Source organism: Dendropsophus ebraccatus, chromosome 5 (assembly GCF_027789765.1).
Source record: "Dendropsophus ebraccatus isolate aDenEbr1 chromosome 5, aDenEbr1.pat, whole genome shotgun sequence".
In the NCBI taxonomy this organism is placed as follows: domain Eukaryota; kingdom Metazoa; phylum Chordata; class Amphibia; order Anura; family Hylidae; genus Dendropsophus; species Dendropsophus ebraccatus.
Window position 1 is genome coordinate 141,665,394 of NC_091458.1, and position 23,484 is coordinate 141,688,877.

Below are 23,484 nucleotides of genomic sequence, written 5' to 3' on the forward strand. Positions count from 1 at the left end.
AACAGCCAAATGACAACACTGCCGGCTGCTAATGAAAGCGCTCAATGCAGTGAAGTCCTAGGTGCATTGCCCCCTGGGAAACATGAGTATGCAAAAGAGGAGTCCGTGGAGCCTCATTGAAGAGTCTCAAAACACAGGACTAGCCAGATATCCCTCCGGGAAGGACCCAGCCAAGTGGCAGCTCCTGTTACCTAGCCTTGGTTTATCCCTTGTCATTACACTGACTTATAGGGCCACTTAATATGGTGGATTTGGTGGTTTCCTAACAGGAGCTGCCACTTGGCTGGGTCCTTCCTGGAGGGATATCTGGCTAGTCCTGTGTTTTGAGACTCTTCAATGAGGCTCCACGGACTCCTCTTTTGCATACTCATGTTTCCCAGGGGGCAATGCACCTAGGACTTCACTGCATTGAGCGCTTTCATTAGCAGCCGGCAGTGTTGTCATTTGGCTGTTCTCCCTGAGTTCAGCAATCTGTTATGGCTCTACTAGGCATTGCTCCCACCTAGCCAGAATCCTGCTCCACACTGATGAGGGGCAACACCCCGAAACAGCTGTCTGTGGATGGTTACCTAGCCTTGGTTTATCCCTTGTCATTACACTGACTTATAGGGCCACTTAATATGGTGGATTTGGTGGTTTCCTAACAGGAGCTGCCACTTGGCTGGGTCCTTCCCGGAGGGATATCTGGCTAGTCCTGTGTTTTGAGACTCTTCAATGAGGCTCCACGGACTCCTCTTTTGCATACTTTTATTAAAGTAGCACTCCATTTTTTTTATTTGTCCCCCAGCAGCAGGCTGGTGCATATACTTACCAATGATGATCGGTGTCCTGCAGTGCCACTCAAGTCCCGCGGCCTCTTCGCCAATTGTCCCAAAGGATAGGCCAGAAGTCAGGGTCTCCTGTGCATCTCCGAGCATACTCATAGAGATGCATTGGAAACCCTTACTTCCGGCCTTCAATAGCCCTATAGAAAGAAGAAGGGACAGAAATGATGTGACGTCACAGTGCACAGGATTTGAACAGCACTACAGGACACCATGCCACATGCACCAAACTGCTGTCAGGGAATGAATAAAAAATGGTGGAATGCTTCTTTAAATTAAAAAAATATATATATTCATAGAAAAATATATATTCAGCATGGTCTCTGCTTACTGCCTTGAGGTTTCCTGGGCAGAAAGGATTTGGTGCAATGTGAGCAAAAACTCTTCTTCTGCCCTAAAAAACACATGGCAGTAATCAGTTAACAGTAAGCTAAGGCTTTATACAGCAGCAATGGCTTGCTGTACTGTAGTTATGGTGGAGATTCAATTCCCAGGGTTGCGTAAAGTGGGCTAGGCCCTAGTAATCTACTGACAGAGAAGCCGTCCCTATTGTAGTTTCCATGATGGCTACGCTAACAGCAGAGGTTGCTGTGGAAACTACGCAGAGTATGAACATCTGCGTATGATTCCGGCCGTAGTGCGAACCGCGAATATACGCACGTAGTTTTGAGGTTTCAGCCGCACATGTACGGTGGCGTACGAAATGCGGCCGGACTCGTACGCAGTGTGAACGTAGCCTGAAAGCGTAATGCTAATTCTACCCAATGGCGGATTATCATCCTACTGGGGTTTCTACCTAATGTGGGGATTATCTACCCATGTGGAGAAGGGTTTATCCACCTACTGGGTTTTTTTACCTAATGGAGTAGATTACTAGGGGCATCTACCTAAGGGGGGAATTGTCTATATACCCCATTTCCCTACCCTGCGCCCCAAACCTAATTTCCTACTCACTCATACAATGCAGGGCATTATTTGGGGTACTGAGTGTTGGAAATATGAAAAGGGCAGATGTTTGTCAGGTGCTGTGTAGATGATTCCTGGTTGCAAGGAATATTCATGGTGGTCTGAGTCAGATAGAGAAGAAAAGGAAAGAGAAAAACTCATAGAACATGTCCCCTGTGAGTCACTCGATGTAACTGCAATGTAACCTGTTATACTGTCTGCTGAGCCTGTGGAGAGCTAGGATCACGGCTACATGAGGACTGTATGTTGGATATTGTTTTGTGTGCAGTGGTTTTTATTCAGCATCAATATGGTGGTATTATCCTGTCAATACAGTAGGCCTACATATGCAGATCTTGTGTGTAGTGTTTTACCAGAGCTGAAAGCTGGGCTGTAGTTGGTTGCCACATCTGTTTTACACAGTTTGATAAATCTGGAGCTCAGGAAAGCACTCAATTGAAATGAAAAGGGGAAGAACATACGGCAATTGCTATCCAGCTACTTTGAATACATACATACAGTCAGCAATAAAAGTGGTCTGGTTGCTACTGGATAATAAACAGGTCAAAGTGTGCACAGTGAGAACAAAAGGCAAAGGAAGTGATCAGCTTACACCCTCAGATCTGCAAACAGTTGTTTGAGTTGTGTAGGCAATGTTTGGATCCACATTGCTTTCAGAAGAGATCCCGCATTCAGTAAATGGTTGGCACCCACGTTATAGGGGTATTCCGCCCAGGCCCTTTCCAAACAATCAGTTCAAAAGCAATATTGAGTTACTCACGGTGGGTTTATTAAAATAATTTAATTAAAACACAAGGAAGCACTTTGAGACCGGTCCGGTCTCTTCCTCAAGTGTCTTGTATCATATGTTTTATTAAATTTTTTTAATATTCACTATCAATTCCTGGCTACCTGGACCTGCGCCCGGCATCCTGTTGTTGGAGTGGAGGAGTTTGTCTATTGTGTTAATCCCTGAGATGATTAAACAGGAGTGGCTGCGGTTCTTTTATGTGCTCTTTGTAAGAACTGTGCCTTAGAGCCCTATTACAGGGGACGATTATCGTTCGAAAAAACGTTAGATTGTTCGGATTTGAACGATATTAGTTTAGTGTAGTAGCAGACAACGATTAAACGACCAATGAAAAATCATTGGTCGTTTGATAGAATTTGGACCTATTTTTATCGTTGATCTTTGCAAATCGTTCGGATGGAATAAGACGCCATTCAGTCAACGAGTGCAAAAGCGACGACAAGATGACCGCAAGTACGATACTAAGTAACGATCATCGCTCCCTGTAATTGGGTGAACAATTTCAGGTCGTTTGAGATTGTTTATCACTGATTGTGCTGAGAGTTCCATATATACTTTTACCTTTTTTCTTTTGTCTGGATTACGCTATAGAGCACTGGCTCTCATAGAGCACTCTTGATAGAGTGTGAACATAGCCCAAGTAAAGACAAATGTGAAATAAAGCATTGTAGGTATAGTGTTCCCTATTTTCCTATTGACTTCCTGACTCCAGTGTTTTCTGCAAAAGCACCCAGAAAAACAAAAATGATGTTCTAAAAAATGACACCAACACCAACTTTAAAGTGAATGTACCATCGGGTAAATCATTCTTTTTTCTTTTACATCAGCTGATCGGTAACAACGTGGGGATCCCAGTGGTGTGGTCCTTTTTTTTTTTTTTTTTTTTGAAACACTGCCTCTGGTTCCCATGCTCAGCGCTGTTCTCACCGCTGCACACCGGCCCGGCTCTATGCACTAAGAGCAGGCCCGCGGCCCCTAAGTGCGACCATATCCCCTCCCCTCTGGGACGTGGCTCCACTGATTCTAATGGAGCCGCTTAATGGAGGGGAGGAAATATCGTCGAGCCCACCTCCAGTGCATAGAGCCGGGCTGGTGCACGGCAAAAAAAAAATTAAAAAAATGTACCTGATGGTCCATTTGCTTTACAATTTTCTATACATGATAATTGTATTATAAGTAATAGTACAAATAACATGCAATGAATTGAGGTACCTGCACTGTCATCATTTATTGAATGACACATTCACAGCAATAAACTTATTTGAAAATGTCGCCTATAGAAAAATATGAATAAGAAATATGGGCACAACATGATTCTTTCTATACACAGTGCATATTCCTAACCTGAAATTATTTCATAAAAAAAAAGCTTTAGGGTTCAAACCCACTTGCCGGATCTGCAGCGAGTCTCCATGCTGCGTTTTTGCAGCGAGACTCGCTGCAGATCCCAGCCCTATACTTTCATTAGCAGAGAAAATTTTTTCTGCAGCCCTCCCCATTAACCCCCTAGCCGCCGGACATTATACATTACCGGGTCCCCGTTACTGCTTGCTTCGGGGCTCCCGGTGTCTTCACGGCCCGCCCGGCCAATCAGTGAGCTGCGGCAGGGCAGCGAACTGATTGGCTGGGCAGAACGTGCCGGGAGCCGCCGAAGCAAGCAGGAGCGGGGACCTGGTAATGTATATCCTGCCCGCCCCCCGGCTTCATGATCGCCCCCCGCCGGCCGCATGATCGCCCCCCGCACCCTCCGGCCGCATGGGGTGCGGGAGCGATCGTGCGGCCGGGGGGTGCGATCGTGCGGCCGGGGGGTGCGGGGGGTGATCGTGCGGCCGGGGGGTGCGGGGGGCGATCGTGCGGCCGGGGGGTGCGGGGGGCGATCGTGCGGCCGGGGGCTGGGGGCGATCGGGGCTGCAGGGGGGGCGGGCAGGATATACATTACCAGGTCCCCGCTCCTGCTTGCTTCGGCGGCTCCCGGACTGATTGGCCGGGCGGGCCGTGAAGACACCGGGAGCCCCGAAGCAAGCAGGAACGGGGACCCGGTAATGTATAATGTCCAGCGGCTAGGGGGTTAATGGGGAGGGCTGCAGACAAAATCGCAGCAGGGATGTACATCCCTGCTGCGAGTTTCTCTGCTAATGAAAGTATAGGGCTGGGATCTGCAGCGAGTCTCGCTGCAAAAACACAGCAATGAGACTCGCTGCAGATCCGGCAAGTGGGTTTGTACCCTTAATCAGCACTTACATGTACCACATCCCCCATTGTTTGTGTTTGCATTGGTTCCTCATACAGTTGTGCTCAAAAGTTTACATATCAGAATTTTTGCTTTCTTGTCCTTTTTTAAAACATGTTGAAGGTGCTATATTTTTTCTTTTTAACCACTACTCCTGATGCTCACCCACTATATAAATCATAACCAGCAGTGACATTAACTGTAGGGCTACAAGCAGGGCTGGTGTCAGCACAGGGCTTACCTGGTCAAGTGTTGGGGCCCCAGCACCTCCAGGTGCCCAGAGACAGAGAGGGGCCCCGAGGTTATGATGTTCAGCCTGTAGTGCAGGGTGTGCAGGCTGAACATTAGAAGACACAGGAGAAAGGACAGGACCTGCCCTAGTCCTGCAAAGAGAGAGGGATGAAGGACCTGTTCACATGACCCGCAGCTCCTCAATACTACAGTGTGAAGATCGGCCCAGCAGTGAAGAACAAGGAGAAGACTGAGCTGTAAGTGCTGTGTGTGTGTGTGTGTGTGTGTGTGTCAGTAAGTGTGTGTATGTCAGCCAGTAATGTGTGTGTTATTTAGTGATGTGTGTGTCAGTTAGCAATGTGTGTGTCATTTAGTAATGTGTGTGGTGTCTCAAGTGATTGTGCATAATGGATGGATGGATTAGGGTCCACTAAAACCTGTAGCCGGCCCTGGCTACAAGAATTATATGCAATATGAATGAGCATAAGGGCACAGGAGCATGTGCTTTTAATACATTTTTTGCTATACTTACGGAATGATTTTAAATTAAAGTAAGTAAAAGTGAAGTCAGGTCCCTAAGGGGGCTCTGCTCCCCGGCCTTTGCCTGTGGGATTGGTACAAGTGATCATATTGAACCCCTGACCTCCGACTAGAAGGATCTGAGATTGTTATAATTTGGATTGATGAGACCACCAAAATCAAACTTTTTGGACACAACAATAAATGTTACATTTGCAGAGTTGTCAACAAGGCCTATGATAAAAGGAACACCTTTCCCACTGTAAAGTACTGAGGTGGATATGTGAGCTACAAGGGCACAGAAAACTTGGTCACTGTTGACGGAAAGATGAATGCAGCATGTTATCAGCAAATACCGGAGGCAAATTTGCACTCCTCAGCCTGTGGGCTGCGCATGGGACGTACATGGACATTCCAAGATGACAACAATCCAAAACACAAGGCCAAGTCGACCTGTCATTGGCTACAGCAGAACAAAGTGAAGGTTCTGGAGTGGCCGTCTCAGTCTCCTGACCTCAATATCATTGATCTACTCTGGGAAGATCTCAAGTGCGCAGTTCATGCAAGACAACCCAGAAATTTACAGGAACTGGAGGCATTTTGCCAAGAAGAATGGGCAGCTTTACCATCTGATAAAATAAAGAGCCTCATCCACAAATACAACTATGTTAGAGGGGGCAATATACAGTATTAAGAACTGGCGTATGTAAACCTTTGATCAGGGTCATTTAAATGTTTTTGGTTGTCATTATGATTTTAAAGAGAAAACACAATAGTTTGACAATAAATGTAAACTTTTAAGCACAACTGTAATGCCCCACATCTCAGTCTACACTATGTTCTCCATTCAGTTAGGATACATAATGGATGTCTTGTTGCTTAATCTTTGGTAAGTCTATACATACATCTAAAATTCTGACTATGCTGACCAGGTGAACATGAGACCCACAAACCATATGTAACAAACAGGTATTGAATTACTCAAAGGTAATATGATCAAGCTACAGATCACTGCTAATATTAATAATTCACTGGTTACTCTGTTTCTCATCTTTCAAAGCCATTTAGAAAAAAAGAGAATATCAAAACATGGAGAGCAATATCGTCTATAGTACACTCTATCTTACAATAAAAAAAAATAAAATATATATATATATATATATATATATATATATATATATATATATATGTATATATGGATTGCCCAGTTACAGTACATTGCATCTGCCTCTTCTCCAGCTATGTGGCCTTAGCTATGAAATAATTCTTCTCTTTCTTCATCCTCCCGCGCCTCCCGCACCCTGAGAACAAGTTTCTATGATTTCCATATATGGAGAATTGAAGCCTGAAGTATCTTTCGCTTGTCAGAGAGATTTGCGGTGCCAGACAAACACATCCTAGAAAAACTTACAGGACAAACTCCACTCCAATGCATTTCTAAGGTTTATTAAGCTCTTTTAAAACAATCTTTTTCACAATAGATTTACAGTCAAAAAAATAGATCTGTGCGAATAAAACATTTTAAATAACGGTGATACTCAGTACCCATCTATATGTCGTCACACAGCGATATTGCCATGTATCTGTTAACCAGTCAAGAGGGTAACAGAGGAAAGTGCTTCATGTACTAAGTCATGAGGAAAAAAAGGTTTTCTTTACCAAAGTGTTGTGATTGACCATGTATTGTGGGGGGGTTACCGTACAATGGCGAGAGGTTGTGACATTAGGGAGTCAATAAACGGTAGCAAAAGAGACCTTCAAAATGGGCTTCAGCAATATGCAGCTTATTACATACATAACGTTCTGCCTTGGAAAAGTGTTTGAGAGATTCCTATTCCTCATTGATCCCAGTAAGAGCAATGTAAACTATAGTATCCAATCCCCAGTAGGTAAAATTGTGTCGCTATGTTGATAAGATGGATATGTAAACAGCCCAAGAGTCACATGAATATAATACATTAGGAATGTAAGCCGGGGAAGTCGGCGCTCCCCCCGGACCATTGCAGCAATAACAGATGTGGATTAAGAAGCACAAGATGAAGATGTCGATCAGCACAATAAGAATCAGTTTTTACTTCAGCCATTTGGGCACATCCACCTATAAAATAGAAGACACGCTGTCAATGTCATGCTATAAACTACGGAGAAAGAAATGAGCCTGTGGCTTTCAAATATAAAAGAAATTTATTGGGTGTAGGGGAAAAAAATCATTTAGGGCCGGGGGAGGGGGAAACATAATAAAGAAGGTATGCCCGTCCTGGTGCCCATGCAGCGTCGCATCCCGCTCCTGGACCCCGCTGACAGTCTGCCGATCTCCCCTGCAGCTATGTCGCAACTAAGTCAGCGACTGATAAACCACAATTCATTGTCAGACAAGGAACAAACGCATAAAAAACATATAATTGATTATTAACAAGTGCATTGATCTTGAATGGGTATCCCTGGGACCACTTTTTCCACAATCACTGGTGAGGGGGTGAATGAAAACAATTACATCTACTTACCTCCCTAACTCCTGCGATGCTGCCTTCATCCAGCTGGTCCGGTCCCCAGTCTGCGGCCGCTTCCTGGTCTGAGCCCAGACTTGAGACATGATGTGGGTAGGCCTGCTCAGCTATTCAGCAGCTGAGGTGGGACACCAATACAGCAGCTAATTGCCCAACATCAGGTCTTAAGGCCCATCTTAGGCCAGGAAGCAGCAGGAGACCGGGGACCGGAGGGAAGTAGATGTCATTGTTTTCCTCCTCCCCCTCTTTAGCGATGGTGAAAAAAGGGGGCCCTGGTAAGAGTACCTCTTTAATAAAGTTTGGTTACGTGTGGTTGTCCATGAGCTAGTGTAAATTGCTGTTGCAGTTTATACCGGTTTGGGATGTAAACCATAGTAAATTTGCCTGGCCATTTACTTGTTCACATCACATTTTCAGAGCACCATCGGGCTACATATCAGGAATGTATCAAAAAAAGGATGCTGACATACAGCCCGGTGTGCGGCATGGTCTTGCACGCTTTTGAGAAGTATATATCTGGCAAATAACCAGAACGTAGTTACAAGATTATTCCGTCCTGCCCATTACAGTCACTGCCGCACGCCGGGCTGCACATCAGCATCTTTATTTATGGGGCTGAAAACGTGATGTGAACATAAATGGTACCAAGCATGGTGTCGAAGGGTTTGTGTAAAAATTTTCTTTTTAACATCAGAATACTGGCAGAAGAAAAACTCCAGAACTGAAGTATACTGGAGTACACTGGAGAATATGGGAGAATAGTGGAGTACACTGGAGAATATGGGAAAGTAGTGGAGTACACTGGAGAATATAGGAGAATAGTGGAGTACACTGGAGAATATGGGAGAATAGTGGAGTACACTGGAGAATATAGGAGAGTAGTGGAGTACAATGGAGAATATGGGAAAGTAGTGAAGTACACTGGAGAATATAGGAGAATAGTGGAGTACACTGGAGAATATGGGAGAATAGTGGAGTACAATGGAGAATATGGGAGAATAGTGGAGTACACTGGAGAATATGGGAAAGTAGTGGAGTACACTGGAGAATATGGGAGAATAGTGGAGTACACTGGAGAATATGGGAGAATAGTGGAGTACAATGGAGAATATGGGAAAGTAGTGAAGTACACTGGAGAATATAGGAGAATAGTGGAGTACACTGGAGAATATGGGAGAATAGTGGAGTACACTGGAGAATATGGGAAAGTAATGGAGTACACTGGAGAATATGGGAGAATAGTGGAGTATACTGTAGAATATGGGAAAGTAGTGGAGTACACTGGAGAATATGGGAGAATAGTGGAGTACACTGGAGAATATGGGAGAATAGTGGAGTACACTGGAGAATATGGGAAAGTAGTGGAGTACACTGGAGAATATGGGAGAATAGTGGAGTACACTGGAGAATATGGGAGAATAGTGGAGTACACTGGAGAATATGGGAAAGTAGTGGAGTACACTGGAGAATATGGGAGAATAGTGGAGTACACTGGAGAATATGGGAGAATAGTGGAGTACACTGGAGAATATGGGAGAATAGTGAAGTACACTGGAGAATATGGGAGAATAGTGGAGTACACTGGAAAATATGGGAAAGTAATGGAGTACACTGGAGAATATGGGAAAGTAGTGGAGTACACTGGAGAATATGGGAAAGTAGTGGAGTACACTGGAGAATATGGGAAAGTAGTGGAGTACACTGGAGAATATGGGAGAATAGTGGAGTACACTGGAGAATATGGGAAAGTAGTGGAGTACACTGGAGAATATGGGAGAATAGTGGAGTACACTGGAGAATATGGGAAAGTAGTGGAGTACACTGGAGAATATGGGAGAATAGTGGAGTACACTGGAGAATATGGGAGAATAGTGGAGTACACTGGAGAATATGGGAGAATAGTGGAGTACACTGGAGAATATGGGAGAATAGTGGAGTACACTGGAGAATATGGGAAAGTAGTGGAGTACAATGGAGAATATGGGAGAATAGTGGAGTACACTGGAGAATATGGGAAAGTAGTGGAGTACACTGGAGAATATGGGAGAATAGTGGAGTACACTGGAGAATATGGGAGAATAGTGGAGTACACTGGAAAATATGGGAGAATAGTGGAGTACACTGGAGAATATGGGAGAATAGTGGAGTATACTGGCATACTACATTGACTAATGTCCCCCATAGATCCTTCCTGCATCTCCTGTAATAACAGTGAGGGCACACCAATGTGTAATTTATAAATAGACAGAAAATATAAAATCACCATAATTATATTTCCTTGGCGCCAAGTATCGTGGATATTTAATGAAAACATTAAACATTAAAACGCTCAATAACATGTTTCATTGATAAACAATCTCTATACAATTAATAAGAGGGAGGCTTTATTTGGCCGCAAATTGTGCAATCACGGTAAAATGGTGCTATTTTTGCCACAATTCTGTCAAAATCACAGCAAAAATGGCGCTATTTTACTGCAAATCACTGCAATAGCACTAATTAATGCTATTTCAACACTGGTTGTGAACAAAGCCTAAGTGGCTATGCAGCTTATGGGAACTCTGTTAGCTGCAATTCATATGCTGACAATGTTGGATAGCTGTTAGATCAAGGAGACACGTTACTGTACTGTGCTTCCGTAACAAAGAAATATGATTTTTTTCTCTGGTGCAAAGAGGTGTTAAAGGGGTTATCCAGCGCTACAAAAACACGGCCACTTTCCCCCTTCTGTTGTCTCCAGGTTAGGTGGGGTTTTAAAACTCAGTTGCATTGAAGTACATGGAGCTTAATTGCAAACTGCACCTGAACTGGAGACAAAAGTAGGGGGAAAAGTGGCCATGTTTTTGTAGCGCTGGATAACCCCTTTAACATAGCTGCAGACTTATAAAGAGTGTCCACACTCCCCCTCCCATGGCTATCTCTGCTTGCTTGATTGACATCTGGAAGCTGAGTCCCAAGCAGGGTCATGTATGGGAGAGGAAGGGAGACGGATGTTATTTGCCATTAAATTACGGCCATCCACTCAATTTTAACAGTGTGTGAATATAGCCTTTTTGTGTTTTCAATCCACTCCTGATTTTGGGTGCAAAATACTGTGCAAAAACACTGTTTGGGAACATAGCCTTAAAGAGGTATTCCTGGGGAAAATTCACTTTTCCCTTATCACATCGGCCGGCTGTCTTCTCTTGCTAGAAACCGGGAACATCACGTAACCAGCTCTTCCAACAGTATTGTCACGGCCCATCACTGATTGGCTGAGCAGACAATCACTCAGCCGGAGATGTGACGTTGCAGCTAGCAGAGCTGCAGGACCCCTGCTGCTGTGAACAGAAGCCTTGGGCAGCGCTAGGAGGCACGAGGAGGGGTGAATTTATTTATTTGTTGTTCACCCTCCAACCTGCCAATTTGCCAAGTGTTTGTGTGACTTCTCCTTTAAAGTAAATGTATCAAATATATATTTTTTTCTTTCTATCTATTAGAGCCAGAAACTGTAACATGTTCTTTTTTACCCCACTATTTGTACTATATAGGTATGTTCACACTGAGCCGCCGCGGAATCCCGCCATGCTCAGTGTCCCACTGTAGGTGAAGGAGAGGGTGCGCACGTGACGTTTTGTTTGAGCGGAGAACGTCGGCTGCGGAGGAGCGCGCACTCTTCCATTGAGATGAAATGACACACTGAGGCAGGCATAATTCCACAGCGGAGGTAAGCCTATTTTACTCAGTGTGAACATGTGTATAGAAAAAGCTGAAATAATGGTATCACAAACAACAAATCTGCTACATGTGAATTCCCCCTTACTCTCTAGTATAGAGTCATATGGGGGCACCACACAATGGCCACAGCCACACAATGGGGGGAGATTTGTCAAACATGGTGTAAAGTGAAACTGGCTCAGTTGCCCCTAGCAACCAATGAGATTACAGTCTTCATTCCTCACAGACTCTTTGGAAAATGAAAGGTGGAATCTGATTGGTTGCTAGGGGAAACTGAGCCAGTTTCACTTTACACCATGTTTGATAAATCTCCCCTACGACAAACGTTCTTTTTTACAGCTGTCATTTTGCTGCCAAATAACATCCATAATTTCAAAATGACGGCCTTTATTTTGAAATAACAGACATTGACCGCAAAATGATGTCTGTAAAAAAATGGCCAAAAATACAAGTTGTGTGGTTGTGGCCAATAACTGACCTTACACCTAACTGGACACTGTAACGTCTTTCCGCTCTTCAACATTGAAATCTTTCAAAACAGATAGAAGGCTTTATTGCATGTCACATAATTTTTCTGTCTTACCTTTTTAAGTTGTTTGATATTACTGGATCTAATTGATTCGAGAAGTTTATCTCTTGAGTTCTTTTCCGCAGGCCCGGTCTTGTCTACTATTCTCCTCTGTGAAGCAGGAGACAAGGAGTTTCTAATGTTCTCATTAATAAGTGGTGGTGCCAGAGGAGCCATTGGTGGAGGAGGGGGAGGAGGCACCGGTGCGCCTCCTTTCTTTGGAGCACCCTTTTGAGGATTATTGGTAGCTGGTTTCCCCAATGATTTAGTAGGTTCTTTTGGAGGGGGGATTACCTTTGGAACTTCTAAACAATTCTTCTTGTTCTCTGCTTCTTTTAAAGCTTTCTGCTCTGCCATTCTTCGTTGCCTCTGCTTGTCCATGTTGCGACTTAGCAGGTTGGTAACTGTCATACGTGGCCCTGCTAGTTCAAAGTGGTATCCAAGTTTTAAGAGGGTGGTGTTTTCTTTTAACATCTTGGCTATTTCCATCTCTGTTTTCCCGCCACATATGTGCCGCTGATTATGGAAACGAAGTTCCGTGAGTGTGTCATTGTGTTGCAGAGCTCTGAAGATGGCTAATATGCCCTTACCTGTGATGTGGTTAGAGTCCAGATTGATACTAGTAATGGTCTTGTTGGATTTTAACATGGCAGCAATGGCCAATGCAATATGGTCATCAGCTCTTGTGTTGGCCAAGGAGAAGATCTTAACTACAGTGTTAAATTCCAAGGCCTCTGTAAAGCTCATTAGTGTTTCAATGGTAATACAGTCTGAATTATTCAGGTTGAGCTCTGTAAGCTCAGGATCATTGTTTTTCACTGTTTCTAGTAGTTCATCAAAAATACTTGATGATTCGTCCTCTTTGTTCTCTTCCGTTGCATTCTTGGATCCATTGTCGGCTTGCTGCGGCTCTGTATTCTGCACCTTCTTCTTTTCTTGATCCGTTGCCTGTTTTTCTTGTGTGATGCTTTTATTCGCTTGGACATTCTCTGAATTTACTTTTTTCTCTGGGATCTTGTCGGCACTATTTTTCTTGTCCAGTCTGTTTTCGGCTTTTCTGTTTTCTGTTACCTCTGCATTTTTTTTCTTTTCTATATTTTCTGCCATCTTCTTCTCCACCTTCTCTTCAGCAGCCACATTCTCTGCTTTATCCTTCCCTGTTTGCTTTGAACCTTTCTCTTCTTCTAGCTTCTTTGATGCAGTTTTCTCTATTTTTTCTACCACACTGCTGTTTTTCTCTTGTCTGAACCGCTCCCTCATTTTACTGACACGCTCATCCTTTGGTTTCACTGCTTCTCTATTTGCCTTTGTTTTGGTGTCATTTGTATCTTCCTGTTTCTTACTTGGAGCAGGGTCTTTTGTACGAGTCTCCCTCGTCTTCTCTTCTTTTTGTGACTCTTCTTTTGCCTTTTCTGAAGATTTTCCACTCTGAAAAAATTCAGAGTGTCAGTTATTGTTTTCATTGCTTAAGGCCACCTGCACATGACACTGTTAAGTCCTGTATGTGCTGGACACGTTTTATGGACTGGACATGTCCTACACTATCACACTGTCACTTTCATTTCCTTAGGACATGGACTGAACAAGGTTGTGTGCGTGCGGCCTTAATGGGTTTTGCATATAATTGTAAATACCAGCTTTTAGAAAGAAGAAAAAAATCTGCATATAGAGTTTTTAAAATAATTACATATGGATTTCATAACTATTGTAAAAATGAAATAATTCAGGGGTTCTGCAAAAAATAAAAAAGGGATTTTTCAAATTTAAAGGGAAACTATTAGCAGGTTAGACGAATATTACCTTTTTAATTCTTCCTATTATGCAGGAGATGCCAAGGATGAAGGTATGTCTCTTACCTTCATCCTCATCCTCGGTTAAGATTGTTAGGAGCACTGTCCCACCCCCGTAGCTCTGATCCATCCCTGGCCGGGCTAGATCATCACTAGGGGAGGCGGGGCGGTGCTCCTAATGGTCTTAACATGATCGAGGAGTAAATTATTAAGTGCATGGGAATTACGCCGAGGATGAAGGGAAGAGACATACCTTCTTTCTTGGTGCCTCTGTCCTATGACAGTCTACAGATTGGAGGTATTTCAATATGAGTTAAAGGACTACTCCATCAAAAAAAATCTTTCAAATCAAGTGGTGTCAGAAACTTATATAGTTTATATATATATTACTTCTATATATATATATATATATATATATATATATATATATATATATATATTACTTCTATATATTTACTTCTATTTAAAAATCTATAGTCTTCCAGTACTTACCAGCTGCTGTATGTCCTGGAGAAGGTGGTATATTCTTTCCAGTCTGACACAGTGCTCTCTGCTGCCACCTCTATTCATGTGAGGAACTTTCCAGAGCAGTAACAAATCCCCATAGAAAACTTCTCCTGCTCCATGGACAGTTCCTGACATGAATAGAGGTGGCAGCAGAGAGCACTATGTCAGTGTCAATGACACCGGTAGGGGCTATCCTGCTACCACTAAAAAAAATAGATGTTGGCTGACACTACCATAAACCTCCAGGCTTGGCCAATCAGGAAACATCTAGCTCTGCCATGTATTTTTAATGTTTCTGATCATTTTTTTATTTATGATAAAGAGATAATTAGAACTGATGTTAGTTAAAGTGATACTGTCACCCCCTTCCCCCTTACTCTCACTTTATTTCATCAGTGGACAGTGTTACCTAGGGGGGCTTCATGGCTCTATCTACCGCCTAAGTGACATTGTCCAACAAAGAAATAAAGCTATCTTAGAGCAGAAAGAAGACACAGACAAGTTTTGTACAGGTGTATATTGAATGTACAGCTTCTAAGCTTGGTAAATGTAAATGGTGCGGGGTACATAGAGTAAAGGTGGGGACAATATCACTGTAAAGCAAATCTGTACCACCCAGAACACCCCACCCTCCTACCATTTTGTTGTCCTGTCCCAGGCATGTCTGGTTCTGAGGTCTGCCTGTCTCTTGAGGCCCGCAGATCGCCACTATCCTCTATCGGCTGCCAGGGCGATCTAGCGGGCACCCGGGCAGCCCCCCCCCACAGCTCCCGCGGCCCCTCCCGCACTCACCCGCTCGCTGCGGCCGCATGGAATAGCGGCGGAAGCGAATGGGGAACGAGGAGCAAATGAGCGCTGATACTGCTCGTTTGCTCCTCACTGTCGGCCTGTGGAATAGGGGCTTCACTCCTTAAAACAGCTCTTGGCTACAAGATGTCTCACTTCACTGCAGTCTGCTGCAAGACAGAACACAAGCAGTGGTGGCAGGGCTTACAATGTGCTTCGTGCAAAGGGAGGGAAGGACTGTGTACCTGCAAGCTGTGTCAATGCTCCAGAGGATCAATACTGTCAATGCAAGGTAAGTTTAACATGCAAGGGTAGTGTATGTGTAACCCCTTCCTTGCTGTGCTGCATGTACACTATGCAACCTCCTGTATCTAATATCCCCCTCCTTTGGTCTGCAGGCTTGTCTTTACCAGCAGCTCAATGCTGCCGCTGTTTCTTTCATTTCTTCTCACAAAACAACATGCAAAGCCAGTGCATCAGTATTCCCCTCTCCCTCCACATGCTAGGGAGTAAAAATCATCAGGCCCACACAGAGTCAGCCTATTCAGAGCACACACATCAACTCTGTATCATGACATAGCCGAGTGGAGCATGTGCTGTGCTATGACTGGACAGGCAACTAAGAAATTAACCATGTGAATACTACTTGCAAATAGACCAGCTCTGGTACCATAAGATGAATGAATGAATAAATGAATGAATGAATGAATGAATGAATGAATGAGAAATAGATGTGCACCATGGAAGGGACCCTCAAGGGCTATCCACACTCTGTAAAGCCAGATGAGCTGTCGGGGTGCCGGATGAGTTATCCTGCCCCTTAGCATTTCTGCAGTGAATTTTCTTTATGGTGTCAACAAAAGTCAGCTGTAGAAATTGTGTGTAAAGCCCATTCACATGCTAAGATGCAGACAATAATTGGAATTGCCCAGAAACCATACTTAAATAAGCATGAAATCTGAAATGAGTGAACACAGCCTTTTTCTTATTCTACAAACTAAGAGCCCTATAACACAGCTGTCCACCCTCCCTGGTTTCCTCCTGGCTTCTCCTCGCTCTCCTTCTGGTGCTGTCCCATCTCAACCAGTGGTTGACTGAGCAGCCACTGCAGAGAAGTGTCAGTGGTGGGTGCAGTGAATGGGGAGAGGCCAGGAGGACACCAGGGAGCATGGAAAGGTAAGTATTACTGCTGGAAAGAAAACACCACTTCCTGCAGGACATACGGCAGCTGATAAGAACTGGAAGACTGGAGATTTTTTTTTTAATAAAAGGAAATTACACATCTCTAACACTTTCTGAAACCAGATGATTTAAAAGCGATTTTTGTGTACTACCCCTTTAAAGGCCCAATGGATCAATGAAATATGCAGATGGCATCCATATGCTGCCCCTATTTGCAGATGGTTTCAGGGACTGTGAAGTGGTGTCTGTGCACATTCATCATAATGTAACTAACTTTTTTTCTGAGAAGTAACAGATCAGTGTATGGTCATGTTCACACATTGTAAAACACCGGCAGTTCTGAAACCCGGCCGGGTCACAGAGGATCATCTCGGCAGTACAGGCCGGATGATCTTCATTTCTGATGAATTGGGATGCAGGCGCATCAGTATGCGTCCGCATCCCATTTCACCGCTGCACACAATGGAGCGTGCGGCCGACATGTTCTGTGTAGCCGCTATTCAAATAATAGTGGTCCCACAAAACTGACATGTCAGTTTTTCGTGCGGCCGGTTAGGATTCCATCCGAAGCGTATACTAAGTGTATGCGTTCCGGATGGGATTCCATTCATAAACATACAACGTATGTTTTGTATAAATCCTGGACATTGTTGCAAATTGCAAAAACGGCCATGATTTATACAAAAAATATGTTGTGTTAACATGGCCTATATATGTGTGTGTGGGTACATTGTTTCTCTTTATAGAATAAAAATGTTTTTATAGATCAAAATGGTCAAATCAACTTATACCACAAAAAGAAAAGATTTTGGATAAATTTATCGGTCTTTTGTGTAACTTGTGGGAAATAATTTTTTTAAACGTTTAAAGGAGAAGTCTGGTGAAAATTTTTATTACAGTATTGTATTGCCCCCCCAAAAGTTAAACAAATCACCAATATACACTTAGTACGGGAAATGCTTATAACATGCTTTTTTCTCTGCACTTACTACTGCATCAAGGCTTCACTTCCTCAATAAAATGGTGATGTCACGACCCGACTACCAGAGCTGTGCAGACTGTGGCTGCTGGAGAGGATGATGGCAGGGGGACACTGGGCACTGGAGGGACGCTACGCATCCCTCTGCCATCATTCTCTCCCGCAGCCACAGCCCGCACAGCTCTGGGAGTCGGGTCGTGACATCACCATTTTATCCAGGAAGTGAAGCCTTGATGTAGTAGTAAGTGCAGGGAAAAAAGCTCTTTATAAGCATTTCCCGTAATAAGTGTATATTGGGGATTAGTATAACTTTTTGGCGGCAATACAATACTTTAATATAAATTTTCCCTGGACTTCTCATTTAAGCAAATCGCATTTTTAAGGTTTGCAAAGAGCGTTGTGCAAAAATGTGCAACTTTTCACACCAATTTTCTGGTGATAGCTTTTTTAAAATTGTTTATGTTTATTGTTTTATTGTTATATTACAACATTACAAAACATTGGACATATTTGCTATCACCGTAATTTTACCGATTATTTGTTCCTGTTAAATAAAATTCTAAACCTGAAGTCAAAATCAGCATGAATAAATAAAGCTGTGCCCTTAAGGGGTTAAATGCTGAGTCACGCTTCCCTACCCAAATACAGTGATGGGCAGCTTTTCATGTTAACAAACTGATAGGAGAAAAGCTGTCTACAGGGTGTGGGGCAGGATGGCACTACAGAAAAATGATGAAAAGGTTCATATCACAGAGGGCCAGATCAGGGGGCAGAGCATCAGCCCTTATACTAGGGCCCTTGCACACTGCAGTATTTAGTCCATTAAAGAAGTTGTTCAGCAATTTCTAAAAACCAGCAGGGGGTGGGAGGAAACTTACCTTTCTCCATGCCCGCGGTGAGCAACGGGATCGGCCTTGGGACCCCCGCTGGGATCTGGGATCTCAAGGGTGTCCACGTGATGACGTGGCTGATGGACTGACGTGTCAGCGCCAGAGAGCCCAGCACGGGGACTGATCAGACAGCTCACCGCGGGCACAAGGAGAGGTAAGTTCGTACTCCTGATCAAATTTTCCCCTGCTCCTTCCGGCTGCCAGATTTTAAAATTGACCAGACAGAACATGTCCTGTGAATGGGACTTGCTGCTGCATCATAATAAATTATCATAGTAACACTAAACAAATATCATGAACAAAGAAAAAACTCAGCTCACCATAGGTGGTTTGTTGTGTGATGGTGGACGTTCAGGCAGGAGCAAGTGGAGTAGTAGCGGGCTGCACCCGGTGATAATAGTAAGAAGGAGGAGAAGATCCACAGCGTCCAAAAAAAGTTTTGTTGTCTTTATTATGAGGCATATAAAAAGTTACAAAAGATAACGGCCTACGTTTTTATCTTTTGTAACTTTTTATATGCCTCATAATAAAGACAACAAAACTTTTTTTGGACGCTGTGGATCTTCTCCTCCTTCTTACTAAACAAATATACAAAGCTATGTCAGTTGTGTAGTGTAGTGCAGTGCAGTGTAGTGCAGTGCATTGTAGTGCAGTGTACTGTAGTGCAGTGTAGTGTAGCGCTCTGGCCATTGGGGAACTCACAGCTTTATAATTCAGTCTGATGCAGTGATGCATTCAGCCTGTGTAATGTGGCCAGCGTGCGAGGAGCCCTTATGCTTCCCATAGTTCAGCATTGAGGATCTGACAAGTCACTTCAAGTTAAAAGAAGGAGTGAAGCTTACAGCTGGGAGAAATCCAAGTCTGATGCTGTGTGTCCCAGCTATATGTCAGCACACCATCAAAAAAGTGATGCCAACATGTACTAAGGCGCACAGCAGGGGGTCTATTCTCTGTATTGGCCTGGATACAGTCAGCTAGTGACTCAGTGGAGGAGGGCTCTGTTGGGCTATTGACTACAGCAAAGTAGACATTTTGTAGTGTTGCAGTTTTTCATGCAGGCTTTTCAGCCAGGAGTGGAAGAAAAAGCCCTTTACAGTTCCCATTTTAAAGAGGTATTTTACCAAAAACCAGAAACCAGATCAACTAGTGCCAGAAAGTACCAGAGATTTGTCATTTATTTCTATTAAAAAAAATCTCAGGAACTGTCCAGAGCAGTAACAAATCCCCATAGAAAACCTCTCCTGCTCTGGACAGTTCCTGACATGGACAGAGGTGGCAGCAGAGAGCTCTGTGTCACATTGGAAAGAAAACACCACTTCCTGCAGGACATACAGCAACTGATAAGTACTGGAAGACTTTTTAATAGAAATAAATTACAAATCTCTGCGACTTTCTGGCACCAGTTTATTTAAAAAAAAAATTTGGGCGAACTACCCCTTTAATCTGCTTCTGACTTCGGCGTAAAAAAAAAAAAAAACTTCCACAAAAACTAATTCAAAAAGCAATTCCTGAAAGCTTCATGCCGCCCTCCCTGGATCCGTTATATATAACGCTGAACGAAAAAGCTGAAATCTAAATGCGAAGTCCATAACATGGCTGAGAGCCATGCGGCAAAACCACATACGCTTTACCACGAATTGCATCAAGGGCAGGTGAGGAACAGTGTTTAGGTCCCTCACCTGGTATAGGTACTGCCTACATGATGGTGGCACATATAGAGCAACTGTAGTTTTGCCATGTAACCACTACTATTTCATGGTGACACCTTGTGAGGCCAGTGTTACAGTGCTGTATCTAGCTATAGTATGAGTGCCCGGCCACTATGCCAGCTCCAGCCCTGAGCCTGCTGCCATGGGCACTGCTGAGGGATTCTGGGCACTATGGGGCATTATACTAGAATCCCTGGAAGCTTTCTCAGCATGGCGCACAAACTGGACCAAAAATGATTCACCCCCATTTCCCTGAATAGAAAAGTGTAATGCTGCGTTTACACGGAACGATTATCGTTCGAATTTTCGCAATAATGATCGCATTTGAGCGATAATCGTTCCGTGTAAACACAGCGAATGATCAAGCGACGAGCGAAAAATCGTTCATTTTGATCTTTCAACATGTTCTCAAATCGTCGTTCATAATTCGCTAAAAATACGCAGATCGTTTCGTGTAAACAGTCTTTCAAAGACTCACCCTATGTAAAAGATGGGCTTAAGCGATCTTAAAAACGATCGCTTTAACGATTTTCCTTACAAATTTTCTTACGATTTTTCAAACGATTTATTCGTCTAAACGCTCATCGTTATGAAATCCAAATCGTTGCCTCCAAATCGTTAAACGATCGATTGGGCGATTTATCGCTTCGTGTAAACGCAGCATAAGAAAATGTAAATTATTTACCTCCTTCTTTTACCAAGAATACAAGGAGGCACTGGGTAAAAACGAATAAATAGTCGCAGCAGCCAAGAATAAAGTCGCAGCAACTACACTACACCAAGTACAGAAAGTAAGATGAACCCCACAACTTTTATCTTCAGACCCTTATAAGAATATCACATGCCGGAGAGGTGTCGCAGTCTGTGTTCACACTGAACAGGTTTGTCCTAAATGCTAGAAGCGCCCTTTCTGCTCTCAGGTTTCCACTGCCTGGGCATGCTGGGGGTTGTGGTTCTGCAGTAACCCCCGGCTGTGAGGTGAATGTCGCGGAGCAGTTACCTGGGGCGCAGCCTGCGCCATTCTCTCCCTCTCCGCCTCCCGCTGGCTGGACGCCCGCTCGGTCTGGTCCCGGCGCAGCCCCGCAGACAGCCCGGCATCGGGGTCCCCGGCATCCAGCTCCTTCTGCAGCTGCTCCATCTCCTCCGGGGACAGGGTGGACAGCAGGTTGTCTATGTCGGGGTCCTCGCTCACCTGCCGCCGGTACCGGGCCACCCTGGACATGATGGCTGAACAGGAGACAAGAACCTAACAAGAAGAGAAGGAGCCCGGCCGGAGAAGGGAGAACGTCCTGAGGTTCTAGAGCAGGAACCCGGCCAGAGAAGGGAGAAGGTCCTGAGGTTCTAGAGCAGGAACCGCGGCAGGTGTTCGCCTTCTCCTCAGCCGGTGGACACGACTGTGCTGCTGTGCCTGTGCCTCTCCAATGTCTCTCCCTCCCAAGCCTCCTCCTCTCCCTCCTCTCCATCCCAGGGGCTCAGATTCAAGACATTCTTGTGAATGTTCCACTCATGCCCAAATTTAGAGAGAGGATACATCGCTTTTTATGGAAATCACCAAGGGCTGAGAGTCAATAAAAAGAGAAGTGACTGGCTTACAGATCTGTGTATACCTAGCAGAGATGGATGTACAGAGGATGACCAGCTCCTCTCCATATAGTCTATAAGAAGGACTGCCAGCAGCCACAGTGAATACATATATACTCTGACTATATATATATACATATATATATATATTTATTTATAGTGCACCACATAAAATTGCTGAGGATGCGTACACCATCATGGGACGCTATCTACCTAGTACAGGATAACCCCTTCTTCCCCAGGACACTGAGCCCCCCCCCCCCCCCCCCAGGCTGAAGGAATAAACACTTGTATGGAGGATCCACATTAATTAACAAATCCTTATTTGGTAAAGAAAATATCCCAGTGTTTACAGTCTGCAGCTCCGCAAGTCATTACTACACGTCCCAGGAATGTGAATCTAGGACCACAGAGTCCAGAACAGTCCACGTTCCCCATGCTACCTGCACTGGTGCTATGGGAGAAGCATCGCTGATCTTGGCTCAGGTCCATGGAACTGAACTTATGGGACAGCTGCAAAACAAGTATTGCTGGAATCTATGGACTGCTAATGGTTTTTTGTTCAAAGTATGTGCCGCTCCATCTAGCAGCAGATACTAGGTGCGGGGGGGCTGCCTGTCTGACTGTGGCCTTTAGAGGAACAATAATAAAGGAGATCCCTCCAACTTTTTTTCTTTTTCTTATGTTCAGATTGGCAACAGAATCTGCCTCTAGTTCCTTGTTTGTCTTATTGAGGAAGAGATAAGTTATCAGTGCGCGGATGCTGGTGCTGCGGTCCTTTTTTTTTAACCTTCACCAGATTCCCCCACACGGCAACAGTCTATTATCAAGCACCAGTGATGAACCAACATGTTTATAAATGTTCGTATGTTCATATGAACATGACGCTAATTGTTTGTGCGAACGTACGCAACTGCGTAATTTACACTTTGCACCAGATAATCTGTACACCTGCATAACTCTAGAACGAAATTTAAGCAATCTACGCAACCGTGTGCGCAAATGCGTAAGCCAATGCATATACAACTGCGTAATTTACGCTTTGCACACTTCTACTGTACATTAATTATTTGTTCGGGATTTTTTGTTTCCTTTTTTAAGTTCGTGGTTGGGATCCAAACCAAACATCGCTCATCGCTGTTCGTTCGTCACTACTAAGCACTGGCCAGGCATGAAGCACTGGAGGCAGGCCCGACGTCCCCAAACGTTACGATTTCCCCTCTTTGAGGCGGCTCTATGATGCTAACAGAGGGGAGGGGGATGGGCAAGCTTATTTCTGCCATTTAAACGTGAACTATCAGCAGGTTTGAAGAATCTAACCTGCTGATGTCTCTTACCTTCATCCTTGGCAGTGGCGGATTATAATATGGCCGGTTTGGGCGGCCGCCCGGGGCCCGAGGCTCCGGGGGGGCCCACGCCACGCCGCCCACATTATAGTCCACCACTGTTAACTGTCCCCCGGCTAATGCACGGCTGCCGGGGGAGTATCGTCCTATCCCCGGCAGCACGCGCATCAGAGAGCTCCCCGTGCGCCTGTGGCTGAGGGAGAGAGGCTCAACAGGTGAACGGACGGCAGGTTAGTTGTGTTTTTTTTTTGTGTTATCTGCTGGGGGGGAAGGGGGGCCATCTCTAAGGGGGGGGGAAGAGGGGGGACCAGCTATAAGGGGGGGAGGACCAGCTATAAGGGGGGGGGGAAAGGGGGACCAGC

At 44.4% G+C, this 23,484-nt stretch overlaps 1 protein-coding gene across 1 annotated transcript; it reads right to left on the reverse strand.

The window, feature by feature from the left end:
* Positions 1–7,599: 7,599 nt before the first annotated feature.
* LMOD1 (leiomodin 1) lies at positions 7,600–21,643 on the reverse strand. Its single transcript, XM_069971492.1, has 3 exons — positions 21,196–21,643; positions 12,368–13,780; positions 7,600–7,658 (listed from the first exon to the last, which is right to left on the reverse strand). Exons 1-3 carry the CDS (start codon positions 21,415–21,417, stop codon positions 7,632–7,634), a joined length of 1,662 nt encoding a protein of 553 aa, XP_069827593.1. The 5' UTR covers positions 21,418–21,643; the 3' UTR covers positions 7,600–7,631.
* Positions 21,644–23,484: the final 1,841 nt, after the last annotated feature.

Excerpts from the sequence above, each read along its gene's own strand:
- LMOD1 (XM_069971492.1), bottom strand. The coding sequence starts at position 21,417 with ATGTCCAGGGTGGCCCGGTACCGGCGGCAGGTGAGCGAGGACCCCGAC. Across the intron at positions 13,781-21,195 it reads TGGCGCAGGCTGCGCCCCAG|AGTGGAAAATCTTCAGAAAA; the intron begins GTAACTGCTCCG and ends GAATTTTTTCAG. Across the intron at positions 7,659-12,367 it reads ATATCAAACAACTTAAAAAG|GTGGATGTGCCCAAATGGCT; the intron begins GTAAGACAGAAA and ends TCTATTTTATAG.